Raw genomic sequence first — 27,948 nt, forward strand, 5'->3', positions numbered from 1 at the left:
ATGGGCGATGGGGGCGCCGAGCGCGACCATGGCCCCGCGCGCCGGGCGGCGTCCGGCGATCGTGGCGGGCGCGGCGGGGACGGCGGCGGAGCGGAGGACCCGCGAGCTGATGAGGACGGCCGCAGCCCGAAGGAGGCCGCCGGGACCTCGGCCTCCAGCCCCACGGGCTCCAGGGAGAGCGGCGCCGACAGCGATGGGCAGCCCGGGCCCGGAGAGGCGGACCATTGTCGCCGCATCCTGGTTCGAGGTAACGAGACAGTCCGCGGCCCTGCTCACGGGACCCCACCTACCCCAATGGGTTCCTCTTACCTCCCCGCAGCTTCCACTCCCGCGTTCATATATCCGTTCATTCAGCAAATATTACATTGAGAGGCTATTGTGTGCTGGACTGAGTGCAGGGACAAAGCGGCGAATGAGACCAAAGAGCTCTCCCTTCCCCCGCCGTTCACTTTCCAGCTTCTCGGACCCGCCGGTGGCCCAAGGCCCGGGAGGATCGGTTACTGCGGCGGGGGCGGCAGAGACCCGGTTGCGGGACCCTGAGAACCCGGCCCTTGCCCTGCGCCCCTCACCGCCGGGACCTCGAAAAGCTCCCTGCGCGCTCCGCGGAGTCAGGGCGTCCAGAACCTCGGGAGTAAAAGCCCGAGCTCCACGCGGTGCCCGGGTACTTCCCCGCCACCTGCCCAACCCTGTCCGGGTCCCCAGCAGAGGATACCGCGCGGATTCTTCGCGCAGAGGGCGTGGGAACCAGAGGGTGGCGGGCACCGCCCTCGCCCGCCGGTGTTTCGCTTTCTCAGTTCCCACTGCCTCGCCGAGCCTGGGCCCAGCCGTCCCTCGGCGTGGCCTCTCCCGGCCGGGCCTTTCGCCTTCCTTTCCCGCCTCGCGCCTTCGCTCCCGCCCTCCTCTCTTCTCTCCTGGCCTTTTCTTTCCGCCGAACTCGCCTTCCCAGCACCCCTTTCCTGCAAGGTCCTAGTTGTAGACTGCGCCGGGTGCCCCGCTCTGCCCGGCCTCCTAGCAGCGAGGCCGCGGCTCCCCGGGTCCCCAGTCCAGCCGAGCGCGCAGCTCCGGGCTCGGTTTTCGCGGTATCCGGGCCTCGCCCAGCTGCAAGGAGAGAGGAGGGGATTCCCGGGTCTTATCCAAAACCCATTCCCAAACCGTGGCCAGGACCTAGATTCTGTTTCTCCCCTCTTCCCGGAGCCCGGGACAGAGGGACCCAGCACCTAGAAGATGCCACACGCGAGTAACGATTCACTGGCCCGCGCTCCCTAGGCCCCTGACTCCCGAGGCCCCCCGGCTCTCCAGATCCCCGGCTCCCCGAGCGCATCTTCCTCCCGCTGCCTTCTTCCTGCCTCTCCTTCCAGAGTCATTCCTGAGAGCCTGAGAGCCACGGGGCCTTGGGGGTGACTAGGCCAGAGCTGATTTCCTTGGCCTCCTGATTTTCTTTGGCCTCCCGATTTCTTTGGAACCTGCCCTAAGCCGACCCCAGATCACTCCAGAGCGGAGATCGGGCACGGCTACTGCATGCCCACTGGGGCAGCTTGGTGTAGGCCGGTGCAGCCTATGTGCAGCTGCTGAATGTGGGTTGCTCCGGGGGTGCCAGACAGGGAAAGAGTAGGCCATAGGACAGCCCAACATGGGTGGTGAGAAACATTCCTGGTGCCTGGTGTTGGTCACCCCAAGATGGAGCACCACCACAGCTCTGGGGGGCAGAATGTGCAGGGGAGCAGTAGTCCCCCCGCCCCAAGCAGGGATTCCAGCAGGTGTGCAGATTTGTGGGCCACCTGGGATTAAACTAGATTCCATTCCACAGATCTGGGGAGTCCTGTGTGGAAGGCGAGAGAGGTTGGCGTTCCATTAAGGAAACCAGCAAGGCTTGCAGAGACGGAGAAATCAGATCCCAAGGCCACAGATTCCCCGAGTAAGACTCCCAGCCCTTACCTGTGACTCCACCTCACACCCCATCTACAGATGGGCCCTTCCTTCTGCCTGCACAAATGTGAGCTCTGTGCCCACCTACCAACTCCCCTCCCCTTAACCCTGTGTGTGGAGTATATACATTTTGTGTCGGGATGTCAGTTAAATACCCCCAAGTGTAGACTCCTAGACGATGGGAGAGCTGGGAGCAATCCACAGACAGGCAGAAAAGAACCGCACTGTACGTGGGACAGCCTGTGTGCATCATCAGGTGGTGTCTTTTATAAATGAATGTACACTCACGCAGTGATGACAGCCATATTCGTACAATATAATGAAATTATTACATGTAAACCATAGAGGATGGATTTATGCACCTAACAGAAGTGAAAGGCAAATGCACCCTCATAAATCACTCTGCCCTTCCCGTTTTAAGGACGGGGCGGTTATTTACAGGCCCTGGACGTCATTTACCACTAATCCCTCCTAGTCAGGGTCACCTGCGTCATTCTCAGCCTGTGGTGGCTCAGAGCAGGGGCTCTGGCAAATGAAATGGCCAGGCAGAGGTGAAGGGAAGCCTGCAGCACCCTGACCCCAGAACAGATGTTCTCACTGGAGGCTCTGAGCTGGGCATATATTTTGCCCTTGACCTCCCAGGACACATCCTCCTCTAGCATCTTTGGAGGAAGCCATTAAAGGTTGGAAGGGAGGGTTGCTGGTGAGACAAGGACCCCAGGAATCTTCTGAGTCTTCTCTCTCCTTTACACTCTGACCCCATCCCCTGAAGGCCCCACCCTAGCCTTGGAGGACTCCCCTGTTATAGGGAAGTGGGAGCAGAGCTTGAGCACTGTGAAGCTGGTCACATCCCCACCTCCTTGTCCTTTGAACTTGAACCAGTTTCTTTGCTTCTTGTGCCTCAGTTTCCTCACCTGTACAAAAGGACCCTAGCCCTTAAGGACTCTGCAAACACCTAGCAGGAGCTCCAGCAACATTTGCTGAATGAAGGAGAAGGGCGCTCTGAGATGACCTGCAAACCGGTGGAGAAGTGGGTTTCTGTCCCCTGGCTCCGGGATCAGTGTACTTCTAGCTCTAGGTCCAGGGTTTGGACCTGTGTTGAGAGGCGAGCACCCCAGGGGTCAAGAACCTGCTGATGGAGGAGGGGAGAAAAGTTCGGCGCGGGTGAGCCAGAGGGAAAACTCTGTTTGGAAAGCATCACCCCCCCCCCCCCCCCCCCCCGCGGGCAGGAAGCCTGGGAGCCAAGAGGCCGCCTCCGGGTGCTGGTTCCAACAGCTCGTCGCCTGGTACAGCCAGTCGTCCGCCGGGCCCAGCTCAGAGGCCTTTTCGGTGGAGCCGGGATCCCCGCGGGCGGCAGAGGTGAGACAACTCTCACTTTAAACTTCCCGCAACCCCAAAATCCATGCTCCCACCCGCACGCTCAGACGGACACACGTGAGTCCCAAATTAATCTGGACATGAAATCAACAACCCATTTTGATAGAGCCGGGAGTACGGCTGCCCGTGCGTCACCGACCAAACCAGTTTCATGAGCAATGCTTGGCCCGGCCCCTCGGGCCGGGGCAAACGCCCGTGCGGGTCTCTCGGTCCATTCGGGCCGCCGCACCCCTCGCAGTGGAGCCGGAGAGCCGGAGAACGACCGGCTCCTTGGCGGAAGGACTCGCTGCCCGCGCCCCCCAGCGGTAACGCATTCCCGGAGCTTGAGGGATACCGCGGGGGACTGCGGCCACAGGAGGACGCGCCAAGCCCGGGGCCTTCCGCGCCGGCCGGGCACTCCCCGCGGTTTGTGTGTGGTGGTGATGGCGTTGAGTTTAATGGGGTCTCGGGCCCTTGGGAATCTGCGGGCAGCGCTGGACCCGCGCTCCAGAAACACGCACGTCCGCACACGTACAAGCAGTCCATTGTTGGGTGCATGGGGCGGCGCCCTTGCTGCCACCAACGCGTCTGAAGACTCGGAACAACGGGAGGCTTTGGGGTCTGGGAGCCTGCGGGGACACCCTTCTCCCGCACACCGCAGCGGGGTGGAGGCTCATCTGCTCTCCGGCCGCTCGCTTTCTGCTTAGACTTCCAGCAGCCGGCCAGGCTCGCGCGGGCGCACAGGCGACCTGCACGCCGGGGTCAGCAAGCGGAGGCGGCCCGGAGAAGAGTCGTATTGCAGGGGGCCCTAGATTGCGAGTCCCGAGGCTGGGTCTCCCGGGAATCACGAGGCCTCAGCCTCAATGTTGGAGTCTGTTTAGGAGGTGATAAGCCAGGACCATTCCTCCAGGCCTCGGCTGGAGTTTAAACGGTGCATGCGGGGTCCAGCACTTTGAGAACTGTGTTTTTGACTTTTTGGACTTGCGAGGGTATGAGGTTTCTTTTTAATTTTCCTGGGGTGGTTTTATTTTATGGTTGACATGTTTTTCCTTTCTTTTTGTTTTTGCCAGGAGGACCCGCATTCTCGTTGCGGGCTGAGGCCGGGCCCTCTCATTTTGGTTTTATTTTCCCCTTGGTATACCCGCCGCCCCTCTCACCCACACAAAGGACAGAGCAGCAAACAAACGTGTTTCGGGTGTCGTCTTGTTGGTGTGTCTTGCGTGTGCCGTTTTCATTTTCAGGAAATCTGGCGGGGCGTTGTGCGGCTCCTTTCTTTCTTAAGCTGCTTCTGTCCCCAGGTGTCCGCGTGGACCCGGGCGCCCACAGACCCGCCGCCGCAGCTTCTCCCGCACCCCCCACCCCCACAAAGGGACATTTAGGTGGCCCCGGGCGACCCCCCGCTGGGCATGGAGGCGGAGGTGTTGGTAGGTCAGGGCAGTAAGTGGTATTCCGAGCTAAGGGGAATGGCTTGGGGCGGCCCGCGCGTGTTCAGGGCCGGTCTACACCCGCGCCCCCTGTAGGGAGGAAGGGCGCCTACGCCTGCGGTCGGCCCCGAAGCCTTTTCCTGTCTGGGACCAGGGGCTCTGGGCCAAGCTCCCTTCCTGTTCTCTAAATTTTCTTGATTTCTCTTTTATCTGGGGGAATAAAAGTGCACGAGGGAAGGGGACTTGGCCCAGTGGTTAGAGCGTCGGTCTACCACATGGGAGGTTCAAGGTTCAAACCCTGGGCCTCCTTGACCCGTGTGGAGCTGGCCCATGCGCAGTGCTGATGCGCGCAAGGAGTGCCCTGCCACGCAGGGGTGTCCCCCGCGTAGGGGAGCCCCACGTGCAAGGAGTGCGCCCTGTAAGGAGAGCCGCCCAGCGTGAAAGAAAGTGCAGCCTGCCCAAGACTGGCGCTGCACACACGGAGAGCTGACACAACAAAATGATGCAACAAAAAGACACACAGATTCCTGGGCCACTGACAACAACAGAAGCAGACAAAAACAAGAACACATAGCAAATGGACACAGAGAACAGAAAACTGGGGGTGGGGGAAGGGGAGAGAAATAAATTTAAAAAAATTTTTTTAAAGCGCACGAAATTTGCCTTTTATTTTCCATTTGTTTAATATAAAAATAACGATTCTGGAGCTCCCATGGCGGCTTAGGCGTCTGTGCGTCCACGCACTGGAGTCCGAGACGCTCTAATAGAGCACACGGAAGAGGAGCGAGCCCTCCCGGGAGTACCAGGACCAGCGTGGTCTGGGCGCCTGGCGACCTCCGGAGAGCCCCCTGCGGTCCCCCGTGGGCGGCTGGGGGGTCAGCCGCCAGGACCTGCCTCCGCCTGCCCACGCCCGTGCCTGAGCCCTGTCGAGGGAGGCGGTGCGCCAGGCCCGCACGTAGCCCGCAAAGCCGGGGGGCACCCGGGCCATCTCTCCCACGCACACCCACCGCCTTGCGGTTCGCTTGCTCATAGAGTCATTCAAGAAACGTGAATGCACACCTACTGTGTGCCAGACCGACCCTGGTCTGGGGCTGCCCGCACGCAGCCTCCCACTCCAAAGACTGACTCGCTGCGACAGCTCAAGGGCGGCGGTGTCCGAGCCGGGTTCCCGCAGTGCGTGAGAGGGGTACCGCGTGAGGGGCCGTCCCTGGGCCCGCCAGTTTCACGCCATCTCCCTTAGATGTGTGCTGAGCACACAGTAGGCACTCGAGTAAGCGTCGGATGAATGAAAGAAGACACAGCTGTCGACATCGCAGTATTTCTGTAGATGTGAGGTGCCAAGGCGGGAAGAAGGTCTGAGACGACCTCGTAATTTTTCCATATTACCATGCCCTTCCTTTTATGAAATGCTGGTGATGGCAGAAGACGGAATATTTGCTAAAAGATAAGGTCGACACCCTAATTTTGGAATTTTTGTTTGTGAAATCTGCAGATTTGGGAACCACTGAAATATATAGCTTGAGAACGCTCAGATACGGTTCTTTGATCCCAGGCCGCCCCCCAGCCCCCGCGAGGCCTTGGAGGCCGGGCACCCGCCGGAGGGCGCGGAGGGCGCGGGGGGGCGCGGGAGGCGGCGGTGGAGGCAGCGAGTCTCCTGGCTCTCGGCTGCCGGGTGCGAGGTTCCACAGACTGAGAGAAATAACTGGGTAAACCCGCAGCCCCCCAGGCCGCCGCCTCCCCCCGACCGCACTCACGCGCCAGCCCACCGCTGGAGCTTGGAATAACCGAGTAATTGAAGCCAGGGTTTTGTTCTATTTGACTCCAAGCGTTGGTCTCTGGCTCCCTCCCTTCCCCTCCCGCGTCCACCGCGCCCATGTTAAGTGGCTGCGGGAAGACCCAGTCAGCAGCAGAGCCGCGTTTACAATGCAGACCCGCAGAGGATTTAAATGACAAAAACAAAACAAACAAAGCAAAACAATAAACCGTACTGAAATAAACCACAGTGCCCAGTTCCTTGACGTGTCTTTCCAGGCGATCTCTCCACATATTGAGGAAAACAGAATGCTATTAAGTAGACTGTTTTTGCAGTTTACTCTTAAAAATTTAATCTGCAGTGCTCATTCTTTCAGCTCAACCATTTCAGGCCGTTCCCTACTGTATAATGTTCAGTTAGGCAAAGCCTAATTCCCTGAACTTTGGAAGGACGTTCTGGTTGTTTTTTCTTATGACTGACAACGTGAAATGACTCCCAAGGCATTTCTTTGGGTGTTTCCGTGGGCTAAATTCCTAGCAGAAGAATTGCTTCCTCAAAAGGTTTGCACAAATTAAAATTTTAAAAACACATTTTTCATGTAATTCTAAATTAGCCAATTAATTCACATGATTCAAACATAAAAAAAAAATTTCTTAAGTACACAGTGAAAAACCTGTCTCTCCTCCCTGTCCCCCTTGCCAGTTCCCACTCTCTCAAAGGCAGCCATTGGTATTGCTTTTGAAAGTGTCCTTCCAATAATTTTTATGTGTATACAAGTCAGTGCAGCAATATTACTTTTTCTTTCTTTTATTTTTTTTACCCAATGTCCTATGTATGTGTGTATATATATATATATATATTTTTTTTTTTACTCAAAATTTTCTTTATTTTCTGCACTTCACTATTTTCAGTTGCCAGTCTATCTTGGGATGTAAAGAACTTCTTGTTCATTTTTACAGGTGTATAGAATGCCTTTATATGGCCCAAAAGGGCTATAGTGTGTGTAACTAATGTCTGATGGGTGGATATTTAGCTTGTTTCTTCTCTGTTGCCATTATATACAATGCTACAATGGATAATCTTGTTCCCAGGTCATTTCCACATGTGTAAGTATATCTGTTAGAGAAATCTCTAAAAATGAAATAACTGGATCAAAGGGTATGTGTGTTTAAAATCTGAAGATAATGCCAAAATGCCCTCCATAAGATGATTCCAATATACACACCTACCAACAATGCATGAGAGTCTTATTTCTGCAAATCTTTGCATTACATTTTTATACTTTACATTGTCAATTTCTCCACGAAAAAAAATATTTTAATAACTTAAAACTCCAACTTTGTCCTTTCCCACATTGGATAGTATATATTCATTTTTACTCTTGCGAATCTTATAAGTGGTAACACCTCAGTGGCATTTTAAGTTTTACTTGTTAGTGAAGTTGAGCATTTTTTCTTGTTTACTGGCCAATGGTATTTCTTCTGATGTTATCTATCAATTCATTTCCTTTGATCAATTTTGATTTTCAAATATTCTTTGCTTACTAATCTGTAGAAACTGTGTTATGAATAGCTACCCATTGCTTTCAATATGTGTTGCAAAAATATTTTATCATTAGTCTTTTGATTTCATTAATGGCATCTTGTGTTTTCTGAAGTATAAAAATATCTTTTCTATTATAAATGCAATGCATACTGTTTTGCTATGTCATATAAAAGTAAAAATGAAAAGTTTCTCATTTTCCCTCACATAATACACTTCTGTTCCCAGGATACTCCCGAGTAATGGAAAAAAATATAAAAGCAAGTTATATGTTTCAAAAATGGAATCATAAAAATTCTCTATGTTTTTCTCCAATTTTTAGAGCTTTATATTTTACATTTAAAATTTTCATCTATTTCATGTATATTTTTGCATGCAGTTTGAGAAAAACTTTACCAAATGCTGAGCTAATTGTCCAAAAACTACTTCTTTAATAGTCTTGTCTTTCCCGCACCTTACTTGAAATGTCATCATTATGATACATCAAACCCCCATGTATGCATGAATTTCTTCATAAATCTCATGCTGGTACCACACTGTTTTAGTTGTTGCAGATTTGTCTATTTTGCTGTGTGATAATGCAGTGTTCTCTTCTTAGGCTTTTATTTAACAGTCTTCCTAGCTATTCTTCCATTTTAATTTTCCTCATAAATTTGAATAATTGCATTATGTTTATAAATTAGGGGAGGGAGGTTCTGGTCACATTTAAAAGCCAACATGTTAACAGCTTCTAGTGGACAGGAACCACTAGTTCTTTGCCTCTTTAAGCATTTTCTTTTTTATTTATTTATTTATTTAATCCCCCCCCCCCCCCCCCCCCGTTGTTTCTTCTCTGTGTGTATTTGCTGCGTCTTGTTTCTTTGTCCCCTTCTGTTGTAGTACGGGAAGTGTGGGCGGCGCCATTCCTGGGCAGGCTGCACTTTCTCTCCACCAGGTGGCTCTCCTTATGGGGCACACTCCTTGCGCGTGGGGCTACCCTACGCCGGGGACACCCCTGCGTGGCAGGGCACTCCTTGCGCGCATCAGCACTGCGCGTGGGCCAGCTCCACACGGGACAAGGAGGCCGGGGGTTGAACCGGGGACCTCCCATGTGGGGGATGGATGCCCTAACCACTGGGCCAAGTTCGCTTCCCTTGTTTTTTGTTTTTATCTTGCTTAGAAAGCTCTTTCCAAACTCAGGATTATAAAAATATCCCCATATATTTTCTTTTAATACCTTTCTCATTTTGTAGTATACGATTCAGCTTTCCAATCCTGCTGAAATTTATTTTTGTTATGGTTTGAGACAGAAACTTAAGTTAATTTCATTCCAACCTGATAACTTATGGGCACCAATCCACAACATGACTTATTGACTAGATCAAAGTTTTCCTATTTAGAATGTCCCCTTTATTATAAACTCTATCACCTTATACACATGGGTCTAATTGTGGACTCTCCTTTCCATTGTTTTCCAGTATTCTATCATTTGAGTACCAGCTTTATCATTTCTGTTATATCCATATTCCATTTATACTATTATTTACTTAGTATTTTAGCATAATACATTTTCAAATTACTTACTTTAGCCTTATCCTAAGCATAGAAAATTATGGGCTTGAAATGTTTTCCTAGTAAACACTAAAATAAGTGCATATTGCAGAGCAGGTATAGCTCAGGGATTGAGCGCCTACATCACATGTATGAGGTCCGGGGTTCAATCCCCAGTGCCTCCTAAAAAAATAAATAAATGAGTGCATATCTTTTGAAATAACAAATGCTTTTTTCTAATCATTTAAATCATTTTACAAATCACAGGTGAAATGCAGAGGCCCTTTGGGGAAACACCATAGTGTTCTTTCTACCAATGGGTTTGTCCATTTCTGTGCCAAAAGGATCATGCTGACATTATGGCATGTTTTTGTTGTTGCTAACTTTTTTATTTTGAAATAATTACAGACTTACAAGATGTTGTAGAATAGTACAGAGGTTCTGTGTACCCTTCACTCAATTCCCCCCAATGGTGTCATCTTCCCTAACTATAGTACATTATCCAAACTAGGGAATTGACATTGGCATAGTATAATCAACTAGATGACAGACCTTCCTGAAATTTCACCCATTTTTGCATGCTTTGATTTTGGTCATTGTATAGAGTTCTACAACATTTTATCAGATGTGTACATCCATCTGACACTGCCACAATCAGAATACAGCACTGTTCCATCACCACAAGGACCTTCCTGAAGTTGTCCCTTCATAATCGCACCCACCTCCCTCCCAACCCCTGGCAACCACTGCTCTGTTCTCCATCTCAGTCATTTTGTCATTTTGATGAGACATAAATAGAATCATACAGTATATACCATTTGGGGATATTTTTCAGGCAGTGAATTCTCTGGGGGAATCATCCAAATTGTTTTATGTATCAATCATTCCTTTCTATTGCTATCCCATGGTAGAGTTCTAGCACAGTTGGTTCAACCATACCCTTCTTGAAGGACATTTTGATTGTTCATATTTTCTGGCTACTACAAACAAAGCTGCTATGAACATTTGTGTATAGATTTTCTTGTGAACATAAGATTTCATCTCTCTGGGATAAATACCTGGGGGTACAGTCACTGAGTTATATGGTAAGTATAGATGTTTAATATGTTAAGACACTGCCGTACTGATTTTCAGAGTCTTTATGCCATTTTATATTCCCATCAGCAATGTATAAGAGGCCAGTTTTCTGCATCCTCACCACCATTTGGTACTGTCGGTATTTTTATTTTTGCCATTCTAGTAGGTAAACGGCTTTGTCTTTTTGTGGTTTTAATTTGTTGAACATCTTTTTCTGTGCTCATTTGTATGGCTTGTTTTGATATCAAGTCTGAGGTTCCTGTCCACCGACCTGAGGGAGAGAGCTGACCTTGGCTGTTGTGTGAGATGGACACGCTCGTTTTGCTGTGTGTTTTTTTTTTTTAAGATTTATTTATTTATTTATTTATTTAATTCTCCCCCCTCCCCCAGTTGTCTGTTCTCTGTGTCTATTTGCTGCATCTTGTTTCTTTGTCCACTTCTGTTGTCATCAGCGGTACGGGAAGTGTGGGCGGCGCCATTCCTGGGCAGGCTGCACTTTCTTTTCACGCTGGGTGGCTCTCCTCATGGGTGCACTCCTTGCGCGTGGGGCTCCCCTACGCGGGGACACCCCTGCGTGGCAGGGCACTCCTTGCGCGCATCAGCACTGCGCATGAGCCAGCTCCACACGGGTCAAGGAGGCCCGGGGTTTGAACCGCAGACCTCCCATGTGGTAGACGGACGCCCTAAACTCTGGGCCAAGTCCGTTTCCCATGTGTGTGTTTTTTTTAAAGATTTATTTATTTATTCATACACACCGCTGTCTGCTCTCTGTGTCCATTCGCTGTGTTCTTCTGTGTCTGCTCGTCTTCTCTTTAGGCGGCACCAGGAACTGATCCTGGGAAATTCCAGGGTGGGCGAGAGGTGCTCAATCTCTTGTGCCAACTCAGCTCCCTGGCCTGCTGCATCACTTGTTATCTCTCCTCTGTGTCTCTTTTTGTTGCATCATCTTGCTGCACCAGCTCCCTGCTTGGGCCAGCTTGCCTTCACCAGGAGGCCCCAGGAATCGAACCCTGGACCTCCCATATGGTAGATGGGAGCCCAATTGCTTGAGCCGCATCTGCTTCCCTCCTCTTAGCTCTTGTGAAGAGGCGAGAACAGGGCCCGTGGACTCAGAGGTTTCCTGGGGAGAGGCCACGAAGTTTCCAGCCCCATGTATGACACCCCCTTTTCTCCTGCCTTCCCCCTCCCCCAACTCTCAAGAAAGGTTTAAGGGGAGGTGGGTGTGGCTCAAGTGATGGGGCTTCTGCCTGCCATGTAGGGAGACCCAGTTCAATCCCGGGGACCTCCCGATGGAAAAGAGGAGGAGGGGGTGTGCCCGCACAGCAAGCCAAGTGCCCACGTGGGTGGGTGGCATGGTAGGATGATGACTCAACGAGGGGAGGGGCAAGGGGGAGAATCAAGGTGGGGCGCAGAGGAGACTGGGGTGGTGCAGTTGACAAGGGGCCTCAACCCCAGGTATTGGTTCTTTTGAGGGCTAAAGAGACCCACGGGTTCTATGGTCATGGCAGATGAGGTTCACTGCCATGTCAGATGGCCCTTCTTTGGAGCTGGTGTTTCTGCGTGATGGAACTGGACTCAGATGGGGTCTCTTTTCACAAGACTTTCATGCTACTTTACTGAAATTGTAGTTGGTGTTGGGATTTAAGATATATTTAGGGGATTTGAATCTCTGGACTAACAATATGATAGCCACGCCCTGAACCTCAACAGACTTCAACTCCTACACTCTGATTTATTGGGCTTACCCGACTCAGCTAACATGGAGTTGAAGAATGTCAACCACCACACCATGGAGCCTAGAGTGCCTACAACTGAAAGCAGGAGGATTGCATCCAGTATCCATGTGGAATCTAAGCCCCCTCTTGACATAGATGTGCAATGGACACAACCAATCCAAGGTCCACAATGTGGCATTGGTGTGGGAAGGGTGGCCATGGTGGCTGCTGGGTGTGGGGAATGGGAGGAAGAGATGAGATGGGGAGGCATTTTCGGGACTTGGAGTTGTCCTGGGTGGACAATTACGGGACATTGTAGATCCCCCCAGGGCCCACTGGATGGAACGTGGGAGAGTGTGGGCTATGATGTGGACCATTGACTATGGGGTGCAGTGATGCTCAGAGATGTACTTACCAGGTGCAATGGATGTGTCATGATGATGGGAGAGAGTGTTGCTGTGGGGGGAGTGGGGGGTGGGGGGGGTGGGGTTGAATGGAACTTCATATTTTTTGAATGTAATATTTTTTTTAAAAATGAATTAAAACAACAACAACAACAAAAAAAAAGCACAGGGGACCCGGTCTCAACAGGGCCACAGAGAGTCGTCTGCCTTTCTGGAGTGTAGAAAGAATCAGGGGGGGAGCTTGAGTTCTCCCCCAAAGGCCCGTGCTTCCCACCATCTCTCCCAAGATGAGGGCCCCCATCTGTTTGATGCTTTCTGCCTGGTGACCTCACAGGACCCGCCTGGGGACAGAGACCACCCCTCAGGGCTAACCTCACCCCCCCACCCCAACTCACCTCCCTGAGGATTCATTGTGAACAAGAAGGTGCTTGGCAATCGCTGAGCTCAGGGGCAGGACTAGAGAGATGGAGACCAGGAAGAATCGGTCTCTAGAAACCTTCCAGTGGCGGCTTTGGAGGGAGGGGGCTCGCGTTCTCCTTCTAGAGCAGGAATTTTAACCACAGGATCCACTGCCCTGAGGACCAGAAGCAACCACCTGGCAGACACAGCACATCCCAAATCTGCCTTCCAGGGGAAGAGAGAACCTGGCGAGAAGATTCCATCTTTACCCATGACCAAAGTCCTCTTCATTATAATGTACCAGTTGATTTAAGGATTACTCAAAAAGGGTACACATGATGTAAAAAGAGGATGTTTCTAGAGTTTATGAAAGACGGTCAGTCTGACTTTGTGTAAGTTACATCAACTTTGGTCTTCATTTCCTCATCTGCAAAATGGGGACAATAACAGTTCCAACTTCACTGAGCCGTCAAGAGGGTTAAGGTGCTTAAACAGTGCCTGACCCAGCCAAGCGCTGGAGAAGGTCAGCTGTTATGGACTAAAGTGTGAGCACGGCTGGTAAGGCTTCTGACCACATGGCAATTCCAGCTGCACGCACTGCCTGGAGAGGGTTGGAATTCCTGCAGCCATCAAGGGTTGCTTTGTTACCTGTGCTTGCTCAGGGCTGCCTGGAGTTGGCAGTCTTCCGTTGCTACTCTTCTTTCTATTTAATGGTAAATTTGTTTGTTTAATTCCTTCATTATTGGCCTCCTTTGTGGGGAGGTGTTTCGTGAACACTACAGGGTATGATGCCACATATTTCCACAATCTTATTTTTTTTTATCTTTTTTTAAAAAGATTTATTTATTTTATTTCTCTCCCCTTCCCCCCCGCCACCCCAGTTGTCTGTTCTCTGTGTCTGTTTGCTGCGTGTTCTTTGTCGGCTTCTGTTGTTGTCAGCGGCATGGGAATCTGTGTTTCTTTTTGTTGCGTCATCTTGTTGTGTCAGTTCTCCGTGTGTGCGGTGCGATTCCTGGGCAGGCTGCACTTTCTTTCGCGCTGGGCAGCTCTCCCTACAGGGTGCACTCCTTGCGCGTGGGGCTCGCCTACATGGGGGACACCCCTGCGTGGCACGGCACTCCTTGCGTGCATCAGCACTGTGCATGGGTCAGCTCCACATGGGTCAAGGAGGCCCGGGGTTTGAACCGTGGACCTTCCATGTTTCCATGTGGTAGGCAGACACCCTATCCATTGGGCCAAGTCCATTTCCCTCCACAATCTCATTTTTGGCCTGAACTTTTCTAATAACTAGAATTCAAGCCAACAGTGTGTGTGATTCAAACATGGATCATTGGGAGTGGATGTGGCTCAAGCAGTTGAGCACCCACTTCCCACATAGGAGGTCGGGGTTTGGTTCCCAGTGCCTCCTAAAAAATAAATAAATAAATAACCTAAACAAATAAAACAAGTAAAGAAACCAACTCAGGGGAGCTGAGGGCTGGCTTCCCACATATGAGGTCCCGGGTTCAAACCCTGGTCCCTGATACCTAAAAAAAAAAAAAAAAGAACATCTATACCCCAGTCAGTCAAAGCTGAAGTGTATATACAAGCCCCCCTCATATTTTACTCATGCTGAGTTCTTTATGTGGGAATATCTGGTGAACATGGGCCACAGGGTTTTTTTTTTAACCTCTCCTAAGTGGACTTCAAAATATTAGGGCCCCATGCCTGGAGGACATTGGCCCAGAGTCCAGGAGGGTAGCCTTGCCGTGGGGGGCCAGGGCCATGGAGAGCAGCACAAGTCTCCCACCAGCCTGATGTAGTGGCAGTTGTCCTCGGGCTCCTCCTGGGACCCCGGCTCTCCAGTCTGTCCTCCACCCCATACCCGCAGGCCGCTTCACAGACCCCAGGAGGATCTGTGGGGGCAGATCCCCGTGCACGCGCATGCACGCACACACACACATGAACACACACGCACACACACGCGCTCAGGACTTGAGACCTAACGCTGGACACCTCCAAGAAGCCTTCCCTGATTTATCGCTCCTGATTGTAACCCGGCTTTTCCTCTGTGCTCGGGGACTCAGCATATCTCTTTCCATTTGTCCTTTTATCTATCGAGGTACCAGAATCCTGGTTGGGTCAAAGTCCTCCCTGCCCGGACCTGAGATTTGGACTAATGCCCATTCCAACCCATATTTCTAGTTAGCCACAACATCCTGCATTGGGTGCTTGAGGCAGCTGGGCCCAGAGAGAGTAAGCAATTTGTCAGAGGTCACACAGCCAAGCTAAGGCCTGAGGTGCTCCCCATGAGATCACACTGCCTTTTATTGAGACGATGCTTGCTGGTGACCTAACTCCTTAGCTCGTGGACTAACCTGGCTCCCTTCCCGGCCCCTGCAGATGCCAAGGGCACCATCCGGGAAATCGTCCTGCCCAAAGGCCTGGACCTGGACCGGCCCAAGCGGACCCGCACGTCCTTCACGGCCGAGCAGTTGTACCGCCTGGAGATGGAGTTCCAGCGCTGCCAGTACGTGGTGGGCCGCGAGCGCACGGAGCTGGCCCGCCAGCTGAGCCTCTCTGAGACCCAGGTAAGAGGGCCAGGGCCTGGCCGCTGCCCCCTGGCCCTGGCAGCCTGGAGAATCCTCGGCTTGCACGGCCCGGAGGGGGTTGCTACGGGGGAGTCCCCAACCAATGGAGGAGTTCAGGTGTGCGTGGGGCAGACTTAGAGCTACAGAGCACCAGAGCAATAAGCGCAGCGCCAGCGAGCGAGTCTGGTGAATGCCAGCGGGGGCTTCCAGATGCCTCAGCTGATTTCAGTGGAAGACGAAGCAAAACCAGGGAGGGGCTTAGGGGGGTACTGGCGCGTGAGAGGGGGTTTCTGTGTAATGCCTCCTGGGAGCAAAGCTTCCGGGGTGGTGGGGGTGGTGGAATGAGACATTACAAAATTGTCTGGGGACCTCTGGCTTCTCTGTGCTGGGCCTTTTCCCACCCTCTATCCCCTCCCCCTCGTCCAGGGTCCTCGGTCCCTCTTGTCAGAGAGGAGGGGACTGAACATTCCCTTCACACAGAGGAAAGGCATTTTACCAATGGTATGCTGAACCCAAGAAAATGCTCTGCACTGAGTACCGACTCTGAGCAGGTGCTCATTTCAGGCTGCAACATGGAGCTGCATAGCGATGACCATGATAACAACGCTGCTCGGCTCTGACTGTGCACCAGGCAGTTCTAAATGCTCTGCCTGCTCCCGTTTGACGGTCTGCCATCCTGCTCCCGTTTGATGGCTGCGGGAGGCTGCGGGACTTACCCGAGGTCGTACCACCGGGCAATTCCAGGGCTGGGATGTGGACGGGCAGTCAGGCATATTTATGCCGCCGGTGAACTGGGGGACCTTCCGGGAGCTGGTCAGAGAATGACCCGGGGAGCCTTGGCTTAGCGACAGCTCTATCAACGGATTTATTTCAAACACCCGTCCAAGCAAGGCGACGGGGAAAGCTGCCGGCGGCTGTGGGAGGGTTTGTTGCCCCGCGCAGTGCCTGCTGCCGCCTTGCCGCTGGCATCCCCACTTCACTTAGGTCAGGGTCACCCCGCTTCCCTCCTCAGGGTTCCGTCAGCCCCCCAGTCGCACGCACAGAAGCCTCCAGTCCACCCCGTGGGAGGGGACGGTCAGAGGCGCCCGGATGTCCTCTCCCCTTGAGGGACGAGCTGGCTCCTCGCCGGGCAAACCAGCAGCTCAGAGCTGGACATAGAGGCCACAAGAAGGGACCAGCCGGGGGGGCGTGAGGCGGGGGGACGGGGCTTGCTGGGAGTGGCTGCTCCAGCCCCGCCTGTTTCCTCCAGTTTTCCTTCTAGAGCCCTGAACAACCCAGTAGAGGGCCCGGGGCAGCCGGGCCTCCCTCCAGGGACTCAGCCAGGGGTGCCGGGAAGCCAGCCTCGTGCTGGGCGGGGGGACGGGGGCCGCGATGGCCAGGCCACAGCTCCTTCTCTGTCCCCATCCTTCCCTCCCCTCCACACACCCTCTGGTGACCTGCCTTGGAGGTCAAGCCCTAACTCCTCTTCCAGGAAGCCTTTCCTAAGCTTCTTGACCTCCACTCAGGAGACCTGTACAGTGGGTGGGTGTGAATGTGTGTGCCGTGGCCGTGGGCACCCACCAGCAGGGGCCTCTCCTCTCCAGACCTCCCTGGGGAGCCCTGCACACAGCTGCATGTGCAGGGAGCACTCAGGGAAGCCTCGGCTCACTCATGACAGCTTGTGGCCCTCTTTCTCTATCCCCTTTCCTGGGTTTTGCCGACAACGTAACTAACACACAGCTGGCATTTACTGAGCGCTTCTTAAGCACCGGACACCGTTCCAAGGGCTTGACATTTCTGACTCATTCAATCCCCTCCATACCCTCGTGGGATAGGTCTTTATCATTTCCTTTTTCGGAGGCACAGAGAAATCATGGACCTTGTGGGAGCTTCCCCGGACGCGCCTCTCCGCCCCCTTTGCCCCCTGTTCTTTTGCTGGGGGCATCCACCTTGCCCTTGCCTGCCTCTCAGACTTCTCCATTCCAGAGGGTAAGACGTGGGTCTGGCGTTTCATAGCTACGCTCCTGGCCCAGTGACACTTGAGCACTTCTACATCTGCCTGCCAGGGAACAGCTGAGGATTTGGGTCTCTGTCTGCAATGAAATCTCTGGAAGCTGACATTTCTTGGAGCCTCCTGTCAGGCCTGGCACCCAGCCCGCCTCCCCTGCCTGGCTCTTTCCTCTCAGTGTCACTCTGGTTTCCACCTTCCCCTCTCCTGTACCTCCACCTCCAGCCAAGATTCTGCCAGGAGCCCCATCTCCACTCAGATGTCCCCCAGGCACTTCAGATCGCACAGTTCAAAGCTACCCGCACTGTTTTCTTGAGGTCCCTACCTGGGCCAATGGCAGCCAAGCCGGGAAGTTGGTATTTAACGTGTTTGTGCCCCACGTCTGCCATCTGACAGCCATTGCCCCAGGTCATATGGCTAGAACTCTGTGGAATTTTCCATATATTCACATATACTTTTGTTCAAAAATACTATCAAGTGTCTACTAAGTACCAGGCACGGTTCTAGGTGCTAGGGACCCAGCAGAGAACAAAACAGACTAGAGACCTGCCCTCATGCAGCTTACATTCTATGGGGGGAAAGACAATGGACAGCATTTCAGAGAGTGATAAGTGCCATCAAGGTGACAAACAAGGTAATACGGTGTAGATTGGGGTGGTCAAGAAAGGCCTTTCAGGAGATGACATTGAGGCAGATGAGGAGCCAGAAGAAGAAAAGTCAAGGCAGAAGGTAACTGTGAAAACCCAGAGGCAGAAACTGGCACTGAATGTTCTAGAAGTGTTGGAAGGCCAGCATGGCTGGAACTTGGAAAGTAAACATGGAGGAAGTTAGGGGCAGACTACTTAGTATTTAGAGGCTGTCCAAGGCACTGAAGAGAGAGGGACGTGAGATTGCACAGGGGTCTCCTGGCTGCCATGTGGAGAAGGGACGAAGGGGCAAGAGTGGAGCAGTTGGGGGCCATACCAGGGTGGAGGTGGTGGAGGGGAAGGACTGATCTGAGATACACTGTTTTGGAGCTGGAACCTGTTGGGACTTGCTCATGGATAGCATGCATGGGATGGTCTGGGCTTGAACAACTGGGTGGATGCAGACACCATTCGATGAGTTGAGAAAGCTGGGGAGAAGTAGGATGGTTGGCCAGGAATCAAGCGTTTTGCTTTGGATCAGTTATGTTTGAGATCCAAGTGTCGGGAAGGCACATCAAATATTTCTTTGCGGGTTGGTCTTCCTCTGATGTGAATTATCTGAAGGTCTTAATCAGAGATTCCTTCAGATCTGCTCAAATAATGGATGGATGGGCTCCTAGAGGCTAAAGAAGGGAGGCACAATCTAGTGGAAATCCAGGAACAGGAAGGATGGTGCCACAAGGTCTGGTGTAGACTGGAGGCTGACTGTGGTTTTGGAGGAGGTGGCCTCAGCACTGTATCTGTTCTCTTCTGTCTTCCTGGTCCCAATCAGCATATTTATCTTCTACCCTGGGATCAGGAGGACCCAGGTGTCCTCCTAAATCAGGCAGAGGAATCATGCTTGCTCAGGGCTATTCTCATACCTAGTCTTCTCCTTAACCTGTGTGTGCGCATTTAAGTCAGGGGTCCCTTTCCAGACATGGGTGGGCAGAACAGTGGAGCCCTTCCCTCCTGCCCCCCACTGCCCCCACCAGCAGGGGATGACAGATGGAGGGTCTCTCGGATGTGGAAACAATGAACAAGACAGTGCACAGCTGACTTCTGTCCCCTGCCTTCTTGGAACACTCTGGCTGAGCAGAGAAGGAAGAACAGGGTCTCAGAGGGGATCCATCTTCTGGGACCCTCTACCCATCCGCACACCTCTGGGGAGGCAGACACTGAGTGTTCCTCTGATGCCAGAGAACAGGGACTGTGCCAGTTAGTCCAATTGTCCTTGTTTTTCAAAGCCCCCTGATACACCTTGTCACCATACATTGTTTCCAGAAGAATTTTGTGTGTTTGATTAAAGCAATGTTTCTCAAAGTGTGGTCTGCAGACCACCTGTATGTAGACTCCCTCTGGGGCATTTGTTAAGATGCTGATTCCTGGGCCACCATCAGCCCAGAAGTTTCAAATCAGAATCTCTAGAGAGACTCTATGACCTATATATGTTACTTCTTGGGCGATGCTAATGCACAGTAGTGTCTGAGAATCATTGGGTTATGGTAAAAAGAGCATGCCTGACTGCTGATGTGGTCACCATGCTACTGAAAAGGCTTCATTCAGTATTCACCAGACACTTTAATCCATGATGAGGATTGTAGCTCATGGACTCATCACGGCAAGCCTACAAGGAGGTGTTATTATGATCCCCATTTTATGAGGGGGAAGCAGACACAGAGAGGGTAAGGAACTTGCCCACTGTCGTCCAGCTCGTCCATGAAAGGACCAGGGTTGAATCCAGGGCTGTCTGACCTGAGTGTCTTCTTCACTATACTGCTTGCTACTTCCGCCAAAATACTTACATCTTAGTGCTTGCTGACCCGTCCATTTCCCCCACTACTGTGGCTGAGAGTCAAAGATAGAGGTCAAGTTTTATTTATCCCTGTTTTCCCAGTACCTGTCCATGCCTAGCATGTATTATATGCTTGATATTTATGTGTTCCAAGAATGAATGACTGGAAGTGGAAGTGGCTCAAGCATTTAGGCTCCCGTCTTCCATTTGGGAGGTCCAGGGTTCGATTCCCAGGACCTCCTGGTGATGGCAAGCCAGCCCCAACAAAGAGCAGCCTGTGTGGTGAGCTGCCCACATTCAGTACTGGCCCGCACAGGAGTGCTGGCCCATGTGGCAAGCTGGCCCGAGCAGAGAGCTGGCACAGCAAGATGACACAACAAAAAGAGACCATAAGAGACACAGCAGACCAGGGAGCTGAGGTGGCGCAAGAGATTGAGCACCTCTCTCCCACTCCGGAAGGTCCCAGGATAGGTTCCCGGTGCCACCTAAAGAGAAGACAAGCAGACACGGAAGAACACACAGCAAATGGACACAGAGAGCAGAAATAGGGGAGATAAATAAATAAATCTTGAGAAGAGGGAATGGCCAGAGTACCAGGGACAGGGCAAGCAACAAAAAAAGATGTGACTGTGGAGGAAGGAAAGGCAAGCACCTGGCTCCACAATTCCCTTCCCTCCCTGGTGGACTTGACCAAGTTCCGATACTGAGAAGCTCCCCACTCTGGCCTGACGAGGAGGCGCTGCAGCCTGCCGGCAGCATCATGGCCATTGCTCCTGCCCCGGATGACTTCCTCTAGAGCAGTGAGGAGGTGGTGCCTTCCTGGGGCAGGTTGTGAAAACCAGGGCCATCTAGACACACCAGGACTGTTCATCACAGGTTAAATGTGCGCCCAAGGTCTTAAGATGAGTCTTAGAATTTAACACTGACCGTGAGCCCTCAGTCTGCAGCAGCACGGAAGAAGGTGATGGGTATCTCCCAGAAAGTGCCTCCCCGGTCCTGGAGTCAAGTGGAAACTACATCCTTCCCCTGCTAAGCATCCAGACTCAGAGGGTCCTCGAGGGAGCGGGTGGTGAAGTCACCCTCTGTCTGCAGAGCTGCTGGAACAACATACCACAGACAGGGTGACTGAGAACCAAAGAAATCTCCCATCTCTTGATTCTGGGGACCAGAAATCCAAAATGAAGGTATCAGCAGGGTCAGGCTTTCTTCAGGGTCTGGAGGGAAGAAAGTGCTCCAAGCACCTCTCCTGCTTCCGGGGCTGGCTTGTGGCCAGGCCAGGGCGTTCTCCTTTCCGTCTTGTCTGTGTCCAGATTTCCTCTTCTTGTAAGGACACGAGTCATCCTGGATTAAGGGCTGCCCTACGCCAGGATAACCTCGTTTTAATTTGCCTAATTCCACCTGTAATGACCCTATTTCCAAATAAGGTCACATTCTGAGATAGCCTGGGGATTAGAACTTCAACATATCCTTTTGGGGGACACAATTCAATCCATCACAACCACCGCACAGTCACTGATTTCCAGGGAAACCAAAAGAGGGCCGAGGCGAGACGGCGGCGCGCAGGGCAGGGTAACAGCCCGGGACGTGCGCCTGTGCTCCAGGGTGCAGCCGGGGGCTCCCTGCTCTGTGGGGACAGCGGGAATGGGTTCCTGGGGAGCATGACTGGACGGAACCTTCCAGGACCAGTAAGCTTGGATTCCATCCTGAGAAGAGGGCGATCCCCGAGGCAGACCTGCAGGCTTCTGGAGGAGGAGGAGGAGGAGCTCGGGTGCTCTGAGCCTGTCTCTGCCTCAATTTGTCCCAGGACTTGCTGAGTTGAGCCGTTTGAATAATCCCCTCAGGCACTGGCCCCGGCTTCCGTAGTTGGCAGTGCTGGAGGGAACATTTGAATCACCTGTGAGCTTAAAAGACTCCCCTACAGCTACCTAAGCCCCACCCCTAGGGATTCTGCTTTAATGGGAGTGGAAGGGACCTGAACCTCCGGATTTAGGAAAAACGCCACCGGGGAATCCCAACGGGCAGCCAGGGTTGAGAGTGGCTGGTCTTGCTCGTAAGTGCCCAACAAATAACCCCGCCAGCCCCCAGCCCCCCGATCGGCCTGCCTTCTGCCTTCTCCTTCCCTCCTCTCTGGGCTCACCTTCTCAGGAACTCCCAAACTGAGCGCCAGCCCACACTCACCTCTCCGCCAGCGGCCCCCAGAGCCGCAGAAAGGACAGGAAGAGCAGGTGAGCACCTCGTGGACGGTCACTCCCCCGATTGCTGCCACTCCCCTTGTGCCTAATGCCCCTGTCTGCTGGTGCCACCACCCCCCTTAGCCCTCAGCTTCCCAAGGGCAGGAACTGTCACTTCTGCGTCTCTCCTCTTCCCCTAGCTGAGAGCTAAGAACAGAAAACGCGAGTCCTAAGGAATGACTCACACTTGGTGGGGACCAGGCACGGTGGTAAGCCCTTTGCATGGATTTGCTTTTTGAACCCCACGAGGGCCCAGGTGTTATTGTCCCCATTTTAGAGGTGAGGCGACTGAGGCTCAGGGGTCATGGAAAAGTTCCTGAAGATGGGCCTGGCCTGAGGACCTAAGAGGGCCAGGTGCTGGCCAGGCAGGAGGCTTTCCAGCAGGACAAGAGGGCCAGCACAGGATCAGGAAAGCAGCTCATAGAGCCAGGGTCCCTGGAATGCCCTTTCCCATCCTCACTGATACATCTTCCTGGAGGTTGTCCTGTCACTCATCACTAAAATATCACTGCCTCTGGCCACCCTCCCTTATCCTGCTGCCTTTCTCTAAAGCAGTGCCCCCAAAGTGTGATCCATGGTCTGGTGTCAGCCCACAAACCTATCCATCTATAAGGACAGAAACGGAGAGTATTTAGAAATGTATATGCGTTCTTTTATTAATTAATTTAGCTGTATTTTGTGAAAGTATTGGCCCATGACAAATTGGAAACTTTTTAAAAAGAGACTGTATTTTTTAGAGTTGTAAGTTTAAAGAAAAAAATACACAGAAAATACAGAGTTCCCTCCCCCAACAGTTTTTCTTATTGTTAACATTTTGCATTAGTGTGGTACCTTTGTTAAAATTGATGAACCAGAATTACTAGAAATATATTATTAACTAAAGTTCATAGTTTACATTAGGGTTCACTCTTTGTGTTGTACAGTTCTTTAAAAAAAATTTTTTTATTGTGGTAATATATATACAGCATAACATTTCCTATTTTAACCACTTTCAAATACACAATTCAGTGGTATTAATTGCATTCACAACATTGTGCTACCATCACTACCAGAATGGAAACTTTTAAAAAAGTGGTCTCTCACCACAAATAATGTGAAAAATGCTGACAGATCTGATCATTTGTGTTTTTTTGTGAGGTTTTTTGTTGTTCTTCTTCTGCTTAGTATGAAACCCTTTATAACATTCAAAGCAAGCAAAACTAAACAATATGTTGACTGGGCATAGTAAGTACACGATGATGCTTTTTTTTAAAAGAGAAGAAGCACTTGGTATTTTTTAGGTCTTTGAGTCTGAGGTAAGTATTCCAACCTCTATTTTATTTATGGGAAACTGAGGCACAGAAAGGCCGTCATACACAGAAGCTCCGTGCTGGCCTCTAGAGCTTGAGCACCTGTCTAGGCTGGGGTCATCAGCCCGGGTGCGCCATCGGGTGATTCATCTCTCCATTTGGTGGGAAAGGAACCCCTCTGTCCTGGAGCCCTGCCCTCCTGGCTGCGGGCAGGCGGGGAGGCGGTGCCAGCCTGGGCCTGATGCAGCAGCCGGAGCATAGCAATCTGCAGGGCATCCCCACTGTCTGCCTCCTCCGGCCCCACCCGCCTGGTGGCTAAAATGGGCGGCCACGTGGGCTCCCGGTCTTGCGCCAGGTACTCGAGCAGCGGGAGGGAGGAGGTGGTGCCAGGGCCTCCTGGGCGGAGCATCGGAGCCTAAAACGCTCCTGGCCTGACGGTGGGGACTGGCAGGGGATCTGGAGGCGCAGCGGGTCGCGCGACGCTCGCGTCCCCGGGGCAGGTGCCGCGGCCTGCGCCACTGCGCGGGACCCCGGAGTCCGCGCCATCGCGCGGGAGCCCACGCGCACCCGCCTCCCGCGCCGCCTCCTCCCCCGCCCGGCCGCGCTGCCCGCGCCGCCCGCGCCGCCCACGCCGCCCACGCCGCCCACGCCTCTTCCTCCCCACGCGCGCCTGTCTCCCGCGCCGCCTCCTCCCCACGCGCGCCCGCCTCCCGCGCCGCCTCCTACCCCGCCCGGCCGCGACTCCTCATCCCCACGCGCGCCCGCCGCCCGCGCCGCCTCATCTCCGCCCCGCAGCGTCTGTCTCCTACACTGCACGTTGGTATTTCCTAGCTGTTTATTGCCTGCCTCCTGCACCACCCTGAGAGCAGAGTAGGAACTCAGAACACCTTTGAGGGCTGGACGAATGAATGAGGCAAGCGGTCCCACGGATGCCAAGGCTCGCTGGTGGCTTTCCGTCCCGGGTCGTCACCCAGACCGCCCTCCAGCTCCCCCTCCTCCCCACACCTCTAAGCTCCTTCACAGGGAGCCCCCGGAGTTGCTGGACTCCCTTACGTCCCCCAAAAGCTCGAGAGAACCATGGGGCCTCCCCATCCTTCTCTTCAAGGCCCTCTGCTCCGAGCTGCCTGCGCCTCCCTCGCCACAGGCTGCCCCAGCCCGCGGTGGGCGCCTGAGACCTCCAGGAGACACACAGGCCGACCTCGTGCTCCTGGGGACACGAGTCCGGCTGTGCCTGCGGTGACACCAGGGACATGGGCCTGCAGATGCTGTAGCTTGACATGTTTTCCAGCTGGGGAGCCAATTCCAGTTTCTCTTTCCTGCAGGTACTTCCAGTCTCTAGAAACGATTCTTTTGGCATGCCCCAACTTGCCTTCCTGCTGGAGACGGGAGGAATTTGCCACCAGGCGCCCCCTCCCGGCCTCCCATTTCCGGGATACGCCTGGAGGGGTTGGGGTGCTGGTTGGTGTGTGATGGGAGCGCAGCCAGTTCTGCCTCTTCTCACAGGCCCCGAGGAAGGTCTCCGCCCCATTTTGGGGGGCTATTCTTTTTAAAAATAAAATTTTACTGAAGTGTATCATTCACACATGAACATATATAAGTGATAAGTATACAGTAAAATTTGTGAATTTACAAACCTGCACACCATCATACAAGGCTCCCATATATCACCCTACCACCAACACCTTGCGTTGTTGTGAAAGGCAAACTACGAAAGGGCATTGTCAAATATTACTACTAGCTATAGCCCACATCTTATGTTTGGAGTATTTTTCCTACAACCCACCCGATAATCCACACCCTATATAATGTATTTATTGTTCATGAGAGAACACTCTGATATTTGTCCTATTAACCACACAGCCCATCATCCACCTCTGGATTCCCTGTGTTATACATGCCCATGCTTTGTGCAGTCCATTCCAAGTATACACTCACTGCCTCTCGTTTTCATCACAGTTGTGCTGTCATCACCTCAGTCAATTTTAGAACGTTGGTGGCTCTCTTTAAATGTGGGAGTTCTTGGCCCCTCTTTGTTCCCAGCTGTGCGTTTGTTGCCCCTGGAAGTCTTCCTCAACTTCCCTCCACATCCTGCTACACTTGGTGTTGTGCTGAGAAGTTTGGACTTTATAGGTAATGGGGCAGGAGGGGGCTGCTGAGAAGTTCAAACTGGGAAATGACAAGATCTCTTCAGGTCAGAGAAAGCTCGAAGGCAGTGTGGGGACCGAGACTGACAGAAGACCAGGGCCCTCGCTTGAGGTCCCATTTTCACCCTCCCTATGGGGCGAGGCCTCTGCAGGGCCAAGGCGCGGCGCCCACCAGGACCCACCTTCTAGACCACGCCCCAGGTACCCAGGACTGCAGACCCCCTGCCACCTGGCCCAGAGCCCGCTGCCAGCACCTGTGGTCCCAGCGCTCAAGGACTGCACAGCCATTATCTGGAGACCTGGACCCAGGAAGTGGGCTGTTTGCAGGGTGTGAACAGAGCTGGGCCCTGCAGGCTGGGGTCCACACGCGTGCAGGCTGGAGCCAGGGGCTTCCATTTCCCCTCTCGCCCTGGCCCTGCTAGTGTTAGGATTTGGCGCATTCAGCTGGGGCAGAACAGCCTATTCAACATATGGTGCTGGGAGAACTGGTTAGCTATATCTAAAAGAAAGAGGCCCCTGTATCATACCTTACACAAAAATTAACTCACATTGGATCAAGACCTAAATAGAAAAACTTCAACCATGAAAGAAAATGTAGGGAAACATCTTCAAGATCTTGTAGTAGATGGTTTCTTGGACCTTGCACCCAAAGCATGAGCAATGAAAGAAAAAAATAGATAAATGGGGCTTCAGTTATTAGGGTTTGGACCTGCGCAGAGACCCTTAGGGAGGCAGGTCTCTCACCTTGGAATCCCTTGCTAATTTAAAAACTGCTTGGAAAAAGAAACAACTTATCTTCTTAAAAACTACCAGTGCCTGGGTGCCCCCAGCCCCACTCTGCACTGATTGGTCTGGGGCTAGGAGTGTGTTGGTTGGAAGTGCCTGAAGTGGTTCTCTAGGGCGGCCTGGGTTGAGAGCCACCTGCGCAGGGGAGAGAGGAAGGGGGGGGGATCCCCCTGCCAATCCACTCCTGCATCCTCGGTGGAGTCGGCTTAGCAGGGGCTGCTCATAAGGGGGGCTCCCGGGGCCCTGGTCGGTTCACCCGGAGCAGGCTGGCTGCGGGAGGGCTGAAATGACCATTGTCCCCCCCTCTGACTCCTCCCCTGCCCCTGCCATGCCGACCCCCTGTGCTCCTCTCGCCTCCCCCACTTTGCCCTGCCCCCTCCTCCCCCTCGCTCCGGCCTCCACCCCTTTGCTTCCCTTTCCCTGCTCCCCTCCCCCCACACCCTCTCCTGCCTGTCCCCTCTCCCTTCTGCCCCGCGCCCCCCTCCCCACCCTCTGCCCCAAGGTGAAGGTCTGGTTCCAGAACCGCCGCACCAAGCAGAAGAAGGACCAGAGCCGGGACCTGGAGAAGCGGGCGTCCTCCTCGGCCTCCTCCGCCTTCGCCACCTCCAGCCTCCTGCGGCTGCTGGAGCAGGGCCGGCTGCTGCCCGCGCCCAGAGCCCCCAGCCTCCTGGCGCTGACCCCCGGCCCGCCGGGCCTGCCGGCCGGCCCCAAAAGCACCTCCGTGGGCAGCCCCAGGGACTCCTCCTTGCGCCTCAACCCGCTGGCCACGGCCTCGACGTCGCCCCCACTGCCCCCTCCTCCTCCGCTCTGCTTTCCCACCGCCCCGCTCCCCGACCTGCCCCCCGGGTACGGACTGGGCTCCTCGGCCTTCGAGCCCTACAGCCGGCTGGAACGGAAAGCAGGCGGCCTCGGCAGCAGAAAAGCTGACACTTAAGCCATCACGCCCATGTGACACTGAGTCCCTGAGCACGCCACCGCCCCCCCAGCCTCCTGTGTCCCAGCGGGCGACACTGAGCAGGCAGGAGAGGAGGGGGCGCGGCCACCGCCCTTCCCTCTCCCCCTGCGGCTCAGAGACTCTCGACCAGTGAATGCCTTGGTCCTGCCCCGCAGCTCGTGTGTGTGAGTACAGTGCGTGTGCCACCCACTGAAATAAAAGGAGAACGGTGACAAAAGGGAAAGAGCCCCCGCCGCATCCCCACTAGACCTCTCGATCCCCTCTGTCCCACTCCTCACTGGGAAGAAAACAGGCTGGAATGGGTGGGGTCGGAACCCGGGCTGCAAGTTCACAGTTACAGGGGACGGAGGCACCCACATGTGTGAGTCGATGGGCACCCAGCTCCCGTTCCCAATTATAG

General features: G+C 53.3%; 1 protein-coding gene across 1 annotated transcript; it reads left to right on the forward strand.

Moving 5' to 3' along the window:
- On the forward strand, positions 1 to 27,759 carry VAX2 (ventral anterior homeobox 2). Its single transcript, XM_058278883.1, has 3 exons — positions 1 to 247; positions 15,509 to 15,696; positions 27,096 to 27,759. Exons 1-3 carry the CDS (start codon positions 1 to 3, stop codon positions 27,525 to 27,527), a joined length of 867 nt encoding a protein of 288 aa, XP_058134866.1. The 3' UTR covers positions 27,528 to 27,759.
- The last annotated feature ends 189 nt before the right edge of the window (positions 27,760 to 27,948 follow it).

This window comes from Dasypus novemcinctus, chromosome 17 (assembly GCF_030445035.2).
Source record: "Dasypus novemcinctus isolate mDasNov1 chromosome 17, mDasNov1.1.hap2, whole genome shotgun sequence".
Classification (NCBI taxonomy): domain Eukaryota; kingdom Metazoa; phylum Chordata; class Mammalia; order Cingulata; family Dasypodidae; genus Dasypus; species Dasypus novemcinctus.

Excerpts from the sequence above, each read along its gene's own strand:
- VAX2 (XM_058278883.1), top strand. The coding sequence starts at position 1 with ATGGGCGATGGGGGCGCCGAGCGCGACCATGGCCCCGCGCGCCGGGCG. Across the intron at positions 248-15,508 it reads TCGCCGCATCCTGGTTCGAG|ATGCCAAGGGCACCATCCGG; the intron begins GTAACGAGACAG and ends CGGCCCCTGCAG. Across the intron at positions 15,697-27,095 it reads TGAGCCTCTCTGAGACCCAG|GTGAAGGTCTGGTTCCAGAA; the intron begins GTAAGAGGGCCA and ends CTCTGCCCCAAG.